Here is a 16,016-nt window from a genome sequence, read left to right on the forward strand (position 1 = left end):
CATGGAAAACAGGATTATACCGTAGAGAGAAGGGCCATTACCTGGTTCCAGACTCTTGGAGAAGGTTTGGGGGTCCTGATCTTGTCTGGACTGTTTGACAAAAATGTCTCAGAATGTCTCGGTCCAACTAATCTCTCTTTTCATAGGCGAACATTGTGAATTGAACGCCTCGTCGGATAGCTGCGTCCCGGGTGTGTGCAAGAACGGCGGCGAATGTGTCAACAAAATGGCCGGCGGGTTCACGTGCCGGTGTCTGCCCGGCGAGTACGAGAAGCCGTACTGTGAGATGACCACGCGCAGCTTCCCCGGACAGTCCTTCGTCACCTTCAGGGGTCTTCGGCAAAGGTTTCACTTTACCGTCTCGCTCATGTGAGTTGCTCGTCGTTTTGATCAAGCTGGTTTCGAGTTTTTACGATTATTTTTATGGAAACAAAGAACATAAGAGACATACTCTGCTAGTATCATAATAGAACATTCTTGCTTGTTTTGCTTCCTGTACAAAGGTAGGAAAGTCGGAGCAATAATAATGGGAGTCGATTAGTGGTGTGACGGTGAGAAACCAAAAAAAAACTTGCACTGCCCTCAAAACAGGAAAGTCTTTGTGATGGGTTTCCCTTATCAGCGTCTGGTTGCAGCCCTGCCGACTTCCTGACTCGCTGGCATCTGCCGGTTGACTCCTCTGCCCTCACCTTGCATTCCCAAACGGCTCGCACGTGAACTTTGCTCGCCTGTCTTTTTTTTTTTGATCGCACGGGCAAACGTCATCTAATGAACACTAGGGGGAGGGGGCAGCTTTCCTGTCCAAAGCCCATACGCTATACATTTCCTGCTTTCGCTTAATGACTTTTCTTCAAGAGACATTCCATCATGAAGATGCACAGAGACAAAAGTATTGGGACAGATTACAGTGCAAAGTTTTTGCGTCGTTTATGCCCCGCCCACTGACATTTTTGTGCTGTTTTTTTTTTTAAAGCAAAATAAGAATTTTTGTGTGTGTGTTTTTCCAGGTTTGCAACACGAGAACGAAACGCGTTGCTCCTCTACAACGGCCGATTCAATGAGAAACACGACTTCATCGCTTTGGAAATCATCGACGAGCAGATTCAACTCACCTTCTCTGGAGGTTAGGCCGCTTTCCTCAACTTGTGATTCAAACAATTGTATATTTTAGGTAACATCCCAATTATGAAATATAATTTAAAACGTAGTATGTTGCAATTTTCAGTTTTTTTCTTAATTACAAAAATGTATTGTATGAATTGTAACTATTTGTTTACATTTTAGTTTTTTCTTGACTCAGGATTAAACCTGAGTTAGGCTTATTGTGGAATGCCGATATTTAGTTGTTGATTTTACTGTTGACAAATGTGCTCTCTGAAACCACACACACACACACAGACACACACACACACGAAATAACACACTTGTCAGGGTTGTGGATTCTTGCCCGGGGCCGCTCCTGCCTTTGACAAACAAAGTAATTTATCAGTCCTTGCGCCTTGCCCTCTGCTTAAGTCAGAGACGCTGACAGCGCAGACAAATACCGCCCATTCCCAACTAGTGATTTGGCGTCAAGTTGGGGCGCCACTATTTCAAATTTTTTTTGCTTTATCTTGTATCGTTTCTATCTCCAGGTGAGACCAAGACCACCGTGTCCCCCTTCATCCCAGGTGGTGTCAGTGATGGTCAATGGCACTCAGTGCAGCTCCATTATTACAACAAGGTAGTGTGGATCTTCTCAGTTTCCTTCTCACGGGGGTCCTCTTGCCATTCTTTTTTTTTTTTTTAATCAAGTGCCGTCATGTATCTGCGGTGTAATAATATATCGGAGAAGCTTCTCCTTCAAGTCAGGTGTTAATTTCTTAATAAATTTCCAGAGCCTGCAGCTATTGTTCAAATAAGTTTTGGGAATGAGAGGTAACTCAGAGTTCAATATATGCTACTCACAAAAAAAAATCTACAAGAAGGACAACATGGCTTCTTTAGAGTGCCTCATTGTTGCGGCGGGGAATTAATCCCGTTCGCCAGCGGCTTTGAGCGAATATTTCTTCTTTTAACTTTTTCTGACCATGGTTTCACATTTCACGAACGCCTGTTGCAAACCAGAGGAGCTTTCACCGGTCATGACAGGCCGGCATTCATCTGACGTGACGAATGACTGGCGAACACGACGATCCCGTGTTAGCTGCGGGGTCACTTTAGCGCTCATTGTCGGGACGTGTGGAATGAGACAGGCACTGCGTCGTGTTATGGTTACAGCTTTGGAAACAACAAAGTGGCCGCCCCCGTTCGGCGTGGTTTTCCTTTTTCCCCTCATCTTCCTCGCTTTGTTATTTTGCTCCTTTTCTTCTTCCAGAGTATATAATCACATGTACCAACGGGTGGATCCGTAACAATGTCACGTAGTGATTTACAAAGCCGCCAACGTTCGCCCAAAGGCCGACCATCTTCACGATCAGAAGCCATGACTCCCTGGAGGGCTTTTTTTTTTGTAAACGTATACAGCAGAAGGTTCACAATAGTGTTGACGAAAAGATACGCACCATTTTTATATCATCTTGCCAAGCCCTAAAGGCGACTTCTGAAGATGATGTAAGCCAGATTCGTGTAAGCCAAGCCCCCCCCATGCAGATAACGCTGACTTTGATCCAACCCTGGGAGCCTAAAATGGGAAAATTGAGATGGATGCATTTTTAAATGGGACCTACCTGGAAAAACAAGTTGACCCAAAAACTGATCACTGTATGAAGAAACTAATTTATACTCATGATTATGGAAATCTCCAAAGTCCTCGCTAGTTTTGAATAGAGACTTATTATCCCACGAGTCCACTCATGTGTTAACGACCCCTATAATGATACACAAAGCGCCCTCACACGCACAGAAGGTGATTTAGTGGGTCAGATGATGAGACGGTTAAAAATTGCGCAAGGGGGTCCGCCGCGACCGCCCCTCCCTTTCTTTTTCAATTTTTTTTATTAGACCCACTCTTCAGAAAACCCCGGGGTGCCTCGACTCGAAAACAATAGGTCAAACATTTAAGGGAGGAGGGGTCGCCGTGGAAACAGACGAGGATTTTGCCATTGTTGTCGCCATCAGTACAGCGATACGAAAATTCCCAGACGGGTCTTATCACCAGAAGTTTCTGCTTCTTCTGTTCGCCGGCCTCTCGCTCTCTCTCACTTGCATGTTGCTTCAGGCAGGCGTTTAATCATCCAAAACATATTGTACATGTGAAGTGACTTCACAATACGGCGTAACATATTTAAGCTAGCTATAGCCGTATACCGTCGGTATGTGCTTTATTAGTTGTGGCTTTCTGTTAGTGCTCTTTGGAGTGTTTCCCGGATAATAAAAGAGGAAAAGAATGATCCTTATTTGGTGGTTTAACTGCATCCCAGTGACGACTTTATAAGCTCCACGTAAATACAAAGAGGAGAGACGATGACTTCAAGTTGTGGCTTTGAAGAGAGCTTTTTGTTTTTTCGAAGGAGGCTCGTCAGGGATAAACACACGTCTATCTAATGTGGTGTCTCTTTCTTGCGCTAGGACGGGGGGAGTCTGGTGGACTCCAGCGGGCTTCTGCGGCTCCCGCTCTATACTGCCTGGCTGGAGCTTACGCAGAAGGAGGTAACCATTGACCTCTTGACCTGGTGTTTTTTTTTTCACCCCCCCCTCCTGGTGACTCGCATGTCGTAGAGGATGTAGTTTAGTCGTTTTCTGGTTTGGAAGTTGCTTGTGGACTTTTCTCGGAATGCTACTTGGCTTTCAAATTGGTGTTTCACCTTGTAGTAACGCTTATCTATTTTTTAATCATCCCAATTCTATTTTTTATCTCTGACACGAGCGCCAGCAAGACTACTTTTATGGAAGTCAAACATAAACAGAGATTGGGAATACGGTTTTATCTTACAGTTTACAGTGGCTTTAAAAGTTTTCAGATAACTTCAGATTAAAAGTCATTGTTGCTTGCCAAACTAATTTACAGTTGTAAATTTTCATGCTAGCTAGCTAGCTAGCTTGCTATCTTTTGAACTTGCCCGTCACTGGACGCATAGTTTGTAAAATCATACCGACTTTTATTTGGCTGTTCCAGAGAGGATACGATTACCTCCACCTTTTTGTTTCGCACCGTCCGAACATTTCTTTCGCGACTTTGAAAGCTTCCCGCCGACAATGGCCGCCATCCATCTGTTACGCTGATGGGTAGAAGCTCGAGCAAGTAACGTATAGTCTTGAACGTAGGACATTGTAGCCCTTTGTGCGTGTGAATTATTCACACTTCTAGGTTTACACAGCCATGGGGCAGGTGAGGTAATGCGGACATGAGCTTGTTGCCGAAGATCTGACACGCTAACCTGTGTGTCGAGACGACAAATCCTTATCATGTTGTGTAAAAACTTCCAAGAGTCCACCGAACAATGGCTTTTCCTTCGGTCCCTCCAAATCAAATAAAACTCTTCCTTTATTATCAGACGGGAGTTGGTGGTCGTCTGCTGCACACTCGCTTCCTTCCTCGGACGTAAACACACCCGTTGGTTCAACACACACATGTCTGCAAATTCCTTCCTTCTATTCGTCTTCACACATTTTCCCAGTTTGATGCTTCTTTGACAAGCCCGTGGAAGTGTTTTTGCATGAAACCCAATCTGTGTTCTTCTTTTTTTTTTTTTTTTTTTTTATAAATCCTGGCCTCAGGCGATTTGGCAGGTTCATCATGTTGACAGGAAGCTGATGGTGTCAAAGTTGCAGCTGTAGCTGTGGTTTGGCCGCAGTTTGTTGTGATGTCATTTCGGCGTGTAGCGTCCTCACCCCCTCCCTCCCTGCCCCTCCCCTGCCCCTCCCCTACCCCCGCTGATCTTTTGTGGCTCGCTGCGGGGGTTCAAGTGCGTCGTCATAGCATCGCCCCTGGAGATGACACCTTGGAGAGAGGGAATCTTCAACCGTCGGGTCAATAGTCTCATGGGAGGGAGGGGGGGAGCAGGCCCCCCAGTCCTGCTCTTGGTTACGGTGCACCCCTCCTTCCTACTGCTTTTGTCATCTTCATCTCATCTGCTTCTCGCATGACTGAGCTCAAGAGGGATGCTGAGATCCTAATCGCTGACATGACATGTTTCTCTGCAGGTGGTCACACAAGCCTTGTATTTTTTTTTTCTCCTCAACTTTCCCCCCCTCTCATTTGTCGGATTTTTGATTGGTTTATTTGCTCCTGGCGGCACAAAGTGTGTCATTTCCTGTTATCTTAGTGGAAAAATATATGGGAGGAAAAAAAAAACACCCTGGGGAGTTGGTAACTTTTGTCTTTCAGGCTCTCATTTCCAGACTTGCCCGCTTTGGCCTTTTCTATATTTGCCTTTTTTTTTTCTTTCACCCTTCTCTTTTGTTTACAGCCCCGCCTGTATCTCATTACTCTAATCCCATGTATGTAGAGGACTGCTGAGTTTTTTTTTTTTTTAATGGCGCCACTTCTCATATAAATAAAAAAATCGCCACTGTATTATTGCAATTCGGCAAATCCTGCACGTTAATTAGAGGAAACATTAAATTCCCAAGCCTAGAGTTGTTCATAAACTTCTCATGTTTGATATTTAAAAAAAAAAATAATACAAATAAATGGATTGGAAGCCTTATTTTCTAAGCTGATTCACATTTTTTGCAGATCAACATTAGCCAAGTCCCGCTGCAGGTATTAGCCTAGTTTGTAACTCGTAGGTGTGAGCGAGTAACAATGGGCCTTTTTTTTCTCGGCCAAAGAGAAGAAGGATTGGGCGACAGGTTAAAATGAAGCTATTTTATTTTGAAAAAAAAAAAATCTGATTTATTCCAGCCCAACATCGGGCGCCTGGGGATCCCCCACGGACCATCCGGAGAGAAAGTGGCAGTGGTTGCCGTTGACGACTGCGACATCTCCATGGCGATCCGATTCGGAAAGCAGATTGGGAACTACTCGTGCGCCGCTCAAGGAACGCAAACCGGACAGAAAAAGTAAAATCAAACACACACAAAGACCTGACTTAAATAAATACTTGATTACTTCCTCACACATGATACATCCTGCCTGAGCCAATCTTGACCTGAGAATGCACCGTTTATGCAAACATCTGAGTATTCAGAGGTTAAAGCTTTCTTTGTTGGTTATTGTATCACATTAAATCTCCGTTAAGCCGTCGGCGTTTGATGTTTAGTAAGCGGCCTATCCGTCTTACTTGACCTACAATGCTCAATCTGACTCTTGTTGCTGTGATGCTAGCAGCTTAGCCTTGTGACAAATTTAAGACCTTTACCTCACTTGCCTTTTTTTTTTTTTTCGTGGGAAGAAAACACAACTGGCAGTTTCACACCATTGCATTTTATTTTTATTATGTATTATTTTTATTTATTTATTTATTATTATTATTATCTTTTATTTTATTTATTCATTTTTATAGATCGCTGGACTTGACCGGCCCGCTGTTACTCGGCGGCGTCCCCAACTTGCCCGAGGATTTCCCGGTGCGAAATCGGGATTTTGTGGGCTGCATGAGGAACCTGAGCATTGATAGCAGGGCCGTAGACATGGCGAGCTACATCGCTAACAACGGCACCACAGCAGGTCGGTCACATTTAACGTGGTGGAATTACACTCAATTGAATGCTATTTAACCTCTTTGGTATTTTTTTTTTTTTTTTTTTAGGTTGCCCTGCAAAGAGAAACTTCTGCACACCTGGTGTGTGTATAAACGGAGGCGTGTGTGTCAGCAAGTGGAACACGTACAGCTGCGACTGCCCCACCGGCTACGGCGGGAGGAACTGCGAACAAGGTTCGGAAAAGTTTTATACGTTAGCATTTTTGCTATCGCTTATTTTTCGCTTACTGCCAACAGTGATGCCGTCGCCTCAGTTCTTTGACGGCAAGGCGTTGGTGTCGTGGAGCGAGCCGGACATCACCATCGCCATCCCCTGGTACATGGGCCTCATGTTCCGGACGCGGCAACCGGCCGGGACCTTGATGCAAGCCAACGCCGGCACCTCTTCCACTATCAACCTCATGGTGGGTGATCCTAAAACCGTAATTCTCCGGTTCTTTTTTTTTTTTAATCATTTTTATCGGGACAGGTGAGCGAGCAACAGGTGAGAATGGAAGTGCTGCTCATGGAACAGATAGTGGCGTCGCTGAGCTTTCCGCAAGTTCGAGTCAACGACGGGGAGTGGCACCACCTACTGGTGGAGCTTAGAAGCGTAAAGGATGGCAAAGCGCTCCGATACGTGGCGGCTGTTTCTTTGGACCACGGAATGTACAAGGTAGCATTCGGGCCGATCCGGTTTTAAATGTACGGGATTTTAATCGTGGTTTTCCTAAACAGAAGTCAGTGGTGATCGGGAACGACCTTCCGGGTTTGAAGCTTCAAACTCTTCATGTCGGAGGTTTGCCTGGAGAGGGCAACCACGTCAGGGAAGGATTTGTCGGCTGCATACAGGTGAGTAAACTTGGATTTATAAGTCGACGTTGGATGATAACGATTTGCCGTATTAGGGCGTCCGCATGGGCGAGACGTCCACCAACGTGGCCAACGTGATCATGTCACGCGGCTTGAAGATCCGCGTGGAAGAGGGCTGCGACCTGGCCGACCCGTGCGACGCCAACATCTGCCCCGAGAACAGCCACTGCAGCGATGACTGGAGCACACACACGTGTGTGTGCGACCCAGGTACGCTACTAAGCACCCCCACCAAATCAAAATATCCCGGCTCATCTGGGTTTTGTCTTGAAGGCTATTTTGGAAACGAATGCGTGGACGCCTGTCAGCTCAACCCGTGCGAGCATGTTTCCACCTGCGCTCGCAAGCCCAGTTCCTCTCATGGTTATACTTGCGAGTGTGGTCACAACTACTACGGGCAGTACTGCGAAAACAAGTAAGTCCGTAAGATACGTCAACCTGATGCGATGAGGTGACAGCAAAAATTTGTGTGAAACCAGAGTGGAGAAATCGTGTCCTCAAGGTTGGTGGGGCAGTCCCGTGTGCGGCCCCTGCGGTTGCGACATCAGCCGGGGATTTCATAACGAGTGTAACAAGACCACGGGAGAGTGTCGCTGTAAGGTATGATCACTGTCATTATTTTATATTATTATTATTTTTTTACTTTTTTATTTTTTATATTTTATTATGTTTCTTTTATCATATTTATTTCTATTATTTTTATTTTATTATTTTTATTATTATATTTATTTTTATTATTGAAAAGTTATTATTTTGATTGTTTTTTTATCTTTACTTTTTTATTTTTTATTATTTATATTTTAGCATTTTTATTTTATTATGTTATTTCATTATTTCTATATTTTTTATTTTATTATTTTATTATTATACTTATTTTTATTATTTAAAATTTATTATTTTGATTGTGTGTCAACATTTCACGCCGCAGGAAAACCACTACCGACCAGAAGGAGAAGACACCTGCTACCCGTGCGACTGCTTCTCTGTCGGTTCCGAGTTTCGAACCTGCGACCCGCTCACGGGCCAGTGCCCCTGCAAGGGCGGGGTCATCGGCCGCCAATGCAACCGTTGCGATAACCCCTTCGCCGAAGTCACACCCAACGGATGCGAAGGTACACAACACAAATAGTGTCGCTCACATCTGCCGCTTGAGCTGGCTTTCCGCCTTTTGTCGCCGGCCAGTCAAGCAGAAGAAGCCAGCTCGCCGTTTGGGCTTTCTTGGCAATGGGTACAATCCAGTAGCGCTGAATGGAAGACAGGAGAAGAATGCCACTGGCGCTCAGTGTTTGACCTTAGCGAACGTGCGGGGACTTTGAATTTGGGACATTTTTGTTCTGGTGTCACATCCTAAAGTCTTCCTCCCACAGTGGTGTACGAAGGCTGCCCCAAAGCGTTTGACTCCGGGATTTGGTGGCCCAAGACCAAATTTGGACGCCCGGCCGCCATGAACTGTCCAAAAGGTTCTATCGGTGAGTTGCTGAGCCGCGTCGCCATGACAACACTTTTGTTGTCACTGCAGAGTGACTTTGTTCCCTGACATTCAGCCTTGAATGAAAACAAGCGTCTTTTTTTTTTTTGGCACGGAATTTAATGCGCTTATTAAATCTTTTATGTTTTAGGCACGGCCATTCGCCACTGTAGCGACGAAAAAGGCTGGTTGTCGCCCGAGCTGTTCAACTGCACTGCCGCTTCTTTCGCTCAGCTCACAAAACTGGTGATTACTTCGCAAAATGTAGAATTAATTACCCGAAGCAATATCCAACTCCGACTGCTGTTATTTAAAAATGATCTGCTTTTTGTTCAGAATGAAGAGCTACGTCGAAATACCTCCAGGATGGACGGCGAGCGGTCGAAGAGCATCGTGCGCTTGCTCCACGGCGCCACCAACGAGGCCAGGAGCTACTACGGAAATGACGTGAAGACGGCCGCTCAGTTGCTGAATCACGTGTTGCAGTTCGAGAGCCGCCAGGCGGGATTCGACCTCACAGCCTCCAAGGACGCCGAATTCAATGAGGTAGGGGAGACAATTAAATTTTTTTTTTTTTGATTGATGTTTTCATAATTGACCCTCAATTAGAATTTGGTCCGAGCCGGAAGTGCCATCCTGGACCCGGACACGAAAGCGCACTGGGAGCAAATCCAGAAGACAGACGGCGGCACTGCCCACCTGCTTCGGAATTTTGAGGATTATGCAAACACTCTTGCGAGGAACGTGAGGAAAACCTACCTAAAACCCTTCACCATTGTCACGGACAACATGAGTGAGTAGTAGTACTAATTAATTTTTATTTTTATTTTATTTTATTTTATTTTTATTATTATTTTTAATAATAATAAGACATGATGACCTCATCAACTTTTGTCCACGCTTCCATTTTCTTTCCTTCCAGTATTTTCCGTGGACTACCTGGACGTGTCGGACCCCCAGAAGGCAACATTCCCCCACTTCCATGACATCGATGAAGAATATTCAGAAGAACTCGAATCCTCTGTTCACTTCCCTCACTTCAATCTACTCGGTCAGCGACGCAAAGGTACGAAAAACACTCACCTCGATTCGTCTTTTGTGCTTACGTCGCTTCTTCACCTCGATTAGCGGAGCCTACTACGGCGCCTGCAGCCCAGACCGGGACCCCCCTCGTGGAGGGCCACACCCCCAATGACAGGAGCCGGCGTCATCTGGAGTCCGCTATCCATCTCCCGGTTGCCGTGGTGATAGTGTACAAATCCCTGGGGAAGCTGCTTCCGGAAAGATTTGACCCGGATCGCAGAAGTCTAAGGTAGACTGGATCTTCTCACTGTGTATAGATCAGAATAATTTTGGAATTTTTTTTTTTCTCAGAGTCCCGAACCGCCCGGTGATCAACACAGCAATTGTAAGCGCCACGGTCCACAGCGAGGGTCCCCCTCTCCCGTTGGTCCTGGACCCTCCCATCACTCTGGAGTACTCGCTGCTGGAGACAGAGGAGAGGACCAAGCCCGTCTGCGTCTTCTGGAATCACTCCATCGCGTACGTTGGACGCCGAAAATCCCACGTTGGTATTCCGTGTTAACACGTGTGTGTGCGTTTAGGATCGGAGGGACGGGTGGTTGGTCCTCCAAAGGTTGCGAGGTGCTTGAGAGGAACAACAGCCACATTAGCTGTCAATGTAACCACATGACCAGCTTCGCCGTTCTCATGGACGTGTCCAAACGAGAGGTACCGAGGTCATTTCAATGGAATATTCCGGCGAGCTTTTCTCACTTCTTTCTTCTCACAGCATGGCGATGTTCTCCCCCTGAAAATCGTCACCTACGCCACAGTGTCCGTCTCCCTGTTCCTGCTCCTGCTCACCTTGATCCTGCTGTGCCTGCTCCGCCGACTGCGCTCCAACCTGCACGTCATTCACAGGAACCTGGTGGCGGCGCTCTTCTTTTCCGAACTCGTCTTCCTGCTCGGGATCAATCAGACGGACAATCCGGTGAGAGAAAATGTTAAAAAACTAAAAAATATATTTCTAAAAATGGAGGTAGAGGCCCCCCCTAGCCCCAATGTAGCGCCACCCCTGCTTCTTCTTTGGCACATTTTTGTGGTTAAACTAAAAATAATATATATATATAACATAAATAAATATAATATAAATAATATATATAATATAAATAATATATAAACAATATATATAATATAATAATATAAATGTAAATCATTTTTGAATAAAAACAACGGTCTCAAGTCAAATAATGTCTTGGAACGTTTACAGTAGGCACCGTGCACACACACACTGTTGGATCATAAGATGTCGGAATACTTTTGAAGTCTCCACACACACGCACACACACACTTCCCTGGAGACATGCCGCGACTGGTACCTGTCTCTTAAAGGAGGCCACGGCGGTAGACCCTGAGGCAAGCATTCTAATTCAACCTGATAAATCTCTCCCATGTGTCGTGTTATTTTTTTTTTTTCTCTCAGGTTGGACACTTAGTCTTGGGGAGGCATTAGAGTAGGATTTAAAAGTGCTTTTAGTCCACCCTAATGGAGATAAGACCTCTTTGTACCTCCAGAGGGGATAATGGGTCATTGGTGGTACTTTTCAGATGCATCTAGAGCTTGACTGTTTGAATTCTTTCTTTTGCAGTTTGTTTGTACAGTCATAGCCATCCTCCTGCATTATTTCTACATGTGCACCTTTGCGTGGATGTTCGTGGAAGGTCTTCATATCTACCGCATGCTCACAGAGTTGCGCAACATCAACCACGGTCACATGAGGTTCTACTACGCCATGGGCTGGGGCATCCCGGCGATCATCACCGGTAAAATTTTGTCTTGAATGAGCATCCGGGATGTGTAGCGACATTGGTTTTCTCGTGTTTTAGGTTTGGCTGTCGGCTTGGACCCTCAAGGTTACGGGAACCCCGATTTTTGTTGGCTGTCTGTGCACGACACGCTTATTTGGAGCTTCGCGGGACCCATCTTTGTCGTGGTCTTGGTGTGTTTTTGCCCTTAAATAGTCAACGTGGTGGCAAAGCATCAGCACAGAATGACTTTTTTTTTTTTTTAATCCATAGGTGAACATTGTGATCTTTATTTTGGCTGCCAAGGCTTCCTGTGGTCGCAGGCAGAAGGCGGTTGAAAAGTCAGGCGCTATGTAAGTTTTGATATTTCAATCTGGCCTTAAAGTTGCGGATTAAAAATGATTATGTGAATCCCTCTTCAGCCCAGCACTACGCATGGCCTTCCTACTGCTGCTACTCATCAGCGCCACCTGGCTACTCGGCCTGATGGCAGTCAACAGCGACGTCCTTACCTTCCACTACCTGTTTGCCGGTTTCAGTTGTCTGCAGGTGAGTCCCGACTCTAACTGTATCCTAAATTGTGTATTACCTCAGTATGGGGTTCCACAGGGTTCAATGTCGAGTCCCCTACTGTTTTCTGACTTTGTTGTTTTTCGGGGGACCACCTCACTCATTCCCTTCTATTTCCAGGGCATCTTCATTTTCTTCTTCCACATCATCTTCAACAAAGATGTGAGAAAGCATCTCAAGAACATCTTCACCGGGAAGAAAAACCTCCCGGATGAGACGGGCACCACACGGGCCTCTTTGCTCACAGTGAGGAACCGTTCGTATTCTAGACCTTTTTGTTGGCGTTTTTTTTTACTGACTAGTCACGGTGGTTTGCAGCGCTCCCTCAACTGCAACAACACGGACGACGGGCTCATGTACCGCGCCACCGGGGGCGAGTCCAACGTTTCCCTGGATAGCACGCTCAGGTCAGGAAAGAGCCGCAGCAGCTACCTGGCTTACGCACTCAGGAGGTACACTGACCGCATGGCCGCTTCTACTTATGCATGACTCACAATCACTAACACACCACAAACTCACTTTTTTTGCCGATCGGATCAAAGTGAGTCAGGATACTCGTTCAGTAGCTTCGGATTCCTTACTGGGGGGGTTTAACAGGTATTAGATTAGGGCTGTGCTCATAAATCTGTCATCGGGTAATATGAGATGACCCCGAGGTTAATGGATGGGGGGGACGTGGCGTGCCGCCTGGTACCGGAGGCGAGCAAGTGGGGTCGATGTAGGCATGAGGTTGGAGCATAGCTATGGAGATGGGAATTTATGACTGACACGCGCATGCATAGTTGTCTGTTGGTTCGCCAGGAACGTATTTGTCCTCCAGCCAGATTCTCCTCAGCTTCAGGTGGAGAGGATGGAATGCAAGACATCAATCTTAAGAAAATCATTTTTCGTCTTTTTTGGGTCCAAGCAGGGAGGAGTCGGGCCAGAAGCCCAGCGTGTCATCCGGAACGGCAAAAGGACACACAGATCTTGATGGACCTCTCTTCCGAAGAAGTGGCTCCAAGGCAGATGGTGAGTGCCAAGGGATTGGAAAAGATTCAAGCGGAGGGTTTCATCTGACCGCCCGTCCTTCCTGGCCTCAGATTCCGACTCGGACAGCGAGCTGTCATTGGAGGAGAACAGCTCCTCCTACGCTTCGTCTCACTCGTCGGATAGCGAGGACGACGACATCGACGTCAAGCCCAAGTGGAACAACGAGAGGCAGCCGGTTCATAGCACACCGAAAGGTAGAGGTGTGTTTTCATGCAGGATAAAGTATTTCGGATTATTTTTTTAAACAGCCCTATTTAACATGCAGTATATGGTCTCCTAAATTTTGAAGTGGACTCGGTGTCCAATCACGTGACGCCGTACTGGCCGACGGACGCCACCACGGCCAGCGACAGTGAGGAACCCGGCGCTCCGGAGAGGCTGCGTGTGGAGACCAAGGTGAACGTGGAGCTGCACCCGGAGACCAAGATCAACCACATCGGAGAGCGGGACAGGCTGGAGACGCCTCAGGACCGAGACAAGCAGGCGCCCGTCAAGGAGGTCATGACGCCGACCGGTCAGACAAACAGCAACCATCAGCCGGAACAGAGAAAAGGTTAGATTTGTTTTTTTCTAACCTTGTGTCCTAAGTGAAGAACTAAAAAGGACGACTTTCTGTTTCTCTCAGGGATCCTGAAGAACAAGATCAGCTACCCGCCCCCCCTGACCGACAAGAACATGAAGAACCGTCTCCGGGAGAAGCTGAGCGACTACAACTCGCCCACCATCACCTCGCCGCCACCAAACTACAACTCGGCCGCCTCCCCGTCTCCAACGTCAGTCAACATCATGGCGCCGTCGTCCCGCCGGGCCTCGCTGGCCTCCAGCGACGGCGGTCGCCCCGGCAACAACGGCTCGCTGGTCAAACCGGCCGTGCCGTCGCGGCCGCAGATCGCCATCAGCTCGTCGCCGGCGGGGGTCTATCGGGACACTAACGGCGGGATGGCCATGCACTTGAAGTCGGGGGCGGTCAACGGCGACAACGGCACAGACTCAGAGTGAGTAGTGCCCTCTAGTGGTATGCGAAAGAATAACCACCCAGTTATTTCCCAGCCTTTTCTCAACGCTAAGCTAAAATGCTAACGTGTTTTCATAACATCCCGCATAACCACTTCCTTCACCCCTTTGCATTCACCCCGCATGTTTTGTGCACTCCCCCCCCTCCCCTTCCTGAAATCCCCGCATGTTAACAGTGGCAGTAACGAGACTTCGATCTGACCTGTTAGGGACATCCAGACCAGCCCACCATTATGAGAAGAGGAGACGGGACCCAGGGAGACCCATGTCCATCTCTCGGTGGCCTTTCTCCGGAGATCAGTATTAGCCAGTAGAAGGAAAGAAGGAACGATAAAGGGAACAAAAGAGGATGGAACCTGAGTGCCAAATGCATCAGAGGATTAAAAGGGGGAGAAGAGACTGAAGAAGATGAAGACGCCCCCCCCCCCTTGGAATGTATTGCAAATGTGACTTGTAGGAAACACGTTGGTACATTAGTCCAATACGATTTCAAGGAAGGCAACTAAACAAGTGCTCCTTTTTGTTTCACTTTTGAACTCAAATGAAAAAGTTTGGGGAAACGATGACTCGAACAATCAGGAGATGAACGCCGAAGCCTTCCAAATGGATTTTAAGTTGAAAGAAAGAGAGCACTAATGGAAGGATGGAAATGTTGAAGCACTATAAAGCCGTTTCTCACACTTGTCGTGAAGATTTTGCCCATTCTCACCGGGATTCTCCAGTTCAAATCCACCTCGCAGCTAAATTTTGAAGTTATGTTTACCACTCACAAAGGTGCCTTCGTCTTGTTTCCGCCTATGTTCTGCCTGTGTGATCAATATTGTTAATACGTCATTTTTGTAATGTTTGGACACTGGAAATATTTTGTAACATAATGTATATTTATTTTTTATGGTTCTATCACACTGGAGTTCAAAATCGGTCAAATTAAATATGTTGGATTTGTACTTGAGTGTGTGTGTGTGCCATTCTAGAACTGAAAGAATAATATCAGTGCAGATAAGAACGTTACCTTACAAGGTTATGAAGCTGTTCGACATTATTTGCATTTTTTTCCACAGCTCAGAGCACTCACACGAGGCCCGCCGGCTTTCCGAGGTAAGCCCTAAGATATTGTCAAGCATGTTAACGAGTGGAATTTGTTCACGCAGCAGATTATCAATGAGATCTGTAGTATTTCTAAATTGGCCTAAAATCCACATTTGACTAGATACTGTTCATGCACGCATATTGTCTGCTGCCACAAAGCGTATTATGTGAAAGGTTAGAAGGCCGGGTCAAGTTGCAAGCCTATTGGGGCGTTTGTTGCCAAGGTGACCGATATCTTCACATAGTTTTGAAAAAAATATAAGTGCACATTATGTTTGTTCTTGGTGAATTTATTTGCTTAATTAGTTTCAGGTATCAAATTATATTATCCGCACTAAACAGAGCGATGCTTTAAAAATTAGAAATGCAATGCTGCCCTCTTGTGAAGGATTCTTGAAAAATTATTACACTTCACTTTTAAAGCGGGATGCTGCCCTCTTGCGGCCATACGTTTGAACGATCTTATCTCCTTTCCCGTTCCATTGTGATCGATCTAATGAGCACAACAAACCCTGGATTTAATTTAAAGTGCTCAAAAACATCAGTGATTTTTTTTT

At 46.2% G+C, this 16,016-nt stretch overlaps 1 protein-coding gene across 15 annotated transcripts in view; it reads left to right on the forward strand.

Moving 5' to 3' along the window:
* Positions 1–15,317, forward strand: part of celsr1a (cadherin EGF LAG seven-pass G-type receptor 1a) — a 30,639-nt gene extending 15,322 nt beyond the window's left edge. The window contains exons 4-37 of one of the 15 annotated variants that reach the window (XM_088367061.1): positions 147–369; positions 1,008–1,123; positions 1,635–1,723; positions 3,550–3,630; positions 5,828–5,985; positions 6,429–6,592; positions 6,675–6,800; positions 6,864–7,030; positions 7,096–7,281; positions 7,344–7,457; positions 7,514–7,688; positions 7,752–7,893; positions 7,958–8,078; positions 8,407–8,590; positions 8,846–8,947; positions 9,098–9,210; positions 9,283–9,492; positions 9,556–9,739; positions 9,869–10,012; positions 10,075–10,258; positions 10,321–10,488; positions 10,551–10,677; positions 10,739–10,939; positions 11,598–11,772; positions 11,836–11,948; positions 12,028–12,107; positions 12,177–12,303; positions 12,445–12,570; positions 12,643–12,776; positions 13,232–13,335; positions 13,407–13,556; positions 13,646–13,909; positions 13,982–14,351; positions 14,547–15,317. In XM_088367061.1, the coding sequence (XP_088223187.1) occupies positions 147–369; positions 1,008–1,123; positions 1,635–1,723; positions 3,550–3,630; positions 5,828–5,985; positions 6,429–6,592; positions 6,675–6,800; positions 6,864–7,030; positions 7,096–7,281; positions 7,344–7,457; positions 7,514–7,688; positions 7,752–7,893; positions 7,958–8,078; positions 8,407–8,590; positions 8,846–8,947; positions 9,098–9,210; positions 9,283–9,492; positions 9,556–9,739; positions 9,869–10,012; positions 10,075–10,258; positions 10,321–10,488; positions 10,551–10,677; positions 10,739–10,939; positions 11,598–11,772; positions 11,836–11,948; positions 12,028–12,107; positions 12,177–12,303; positions 12,445–12,570; positions 12,643–12,776; positions 13,232–13,335; positions 13,407–13,556; positions 13,646–13,909; positions 13,982–14,351; positions 14,547–14,571 (5,147 nt within the window). In that variant the 3' untranslated portion in view covers positions 14,572–15,317. The remainder of the gene's footprint in view (positions 1–146; positions 370–1,007; positions 1,124–1,634; positions 1,724–3,549; positions 3,631–5,827; positions 5,986–6,428; positions 6,593–6,674; positions 6,801–6,863; positions 7,031–7,095; positions 7,282–7,343; positions 7,458–7,513; positions 7,689–7,751; positions 7,894–7,957; positions 8,079–8,406; positions 8,591–8,845; positions 8,948–9,097; positions 9,211–9,282; positions 9,493–9,555; positions 9,740–9,868; positions 10,013–10,074; positions 10,259–10,320; positions 10,489–10,550; positions 10,678–10,738; positions 10,940–11,597; positions 11,773–11,835; positions 11,949–12,027; positions 12,108–12,176; positions 12,304–12,444; positions 12,571–12,642; positions 12,777–13,231; positions 13,336–13,406; positions 13,557–13,645; positions 13,910–13,981; positions 14,352–14,546) is intronic. The other 14 variants (XM_088367062.1, XM_088367058.1, XM_088367064.1 and 11 more) reach the window with 14 other exon arrangements.
* Positions 15,318–16,016: the final 699 nt, after the last annotated feature.

The sequence above is a fragment of the Syngnathus floridae genome, chromosome 22 (genome assembly GCF_059516105.1).
Source record: "Syngnathus floridae isolate MCC-2025c chromosome 22, RoL_Sflo_1.0, whole genome shotgun sequence".
Lineage (NCBI taxonomy): Eukaryota > Metazoa > Chordata > Actinopteri > Syngnathiformes > Syngnathidae > Syngnathus > Syngnathus floridae.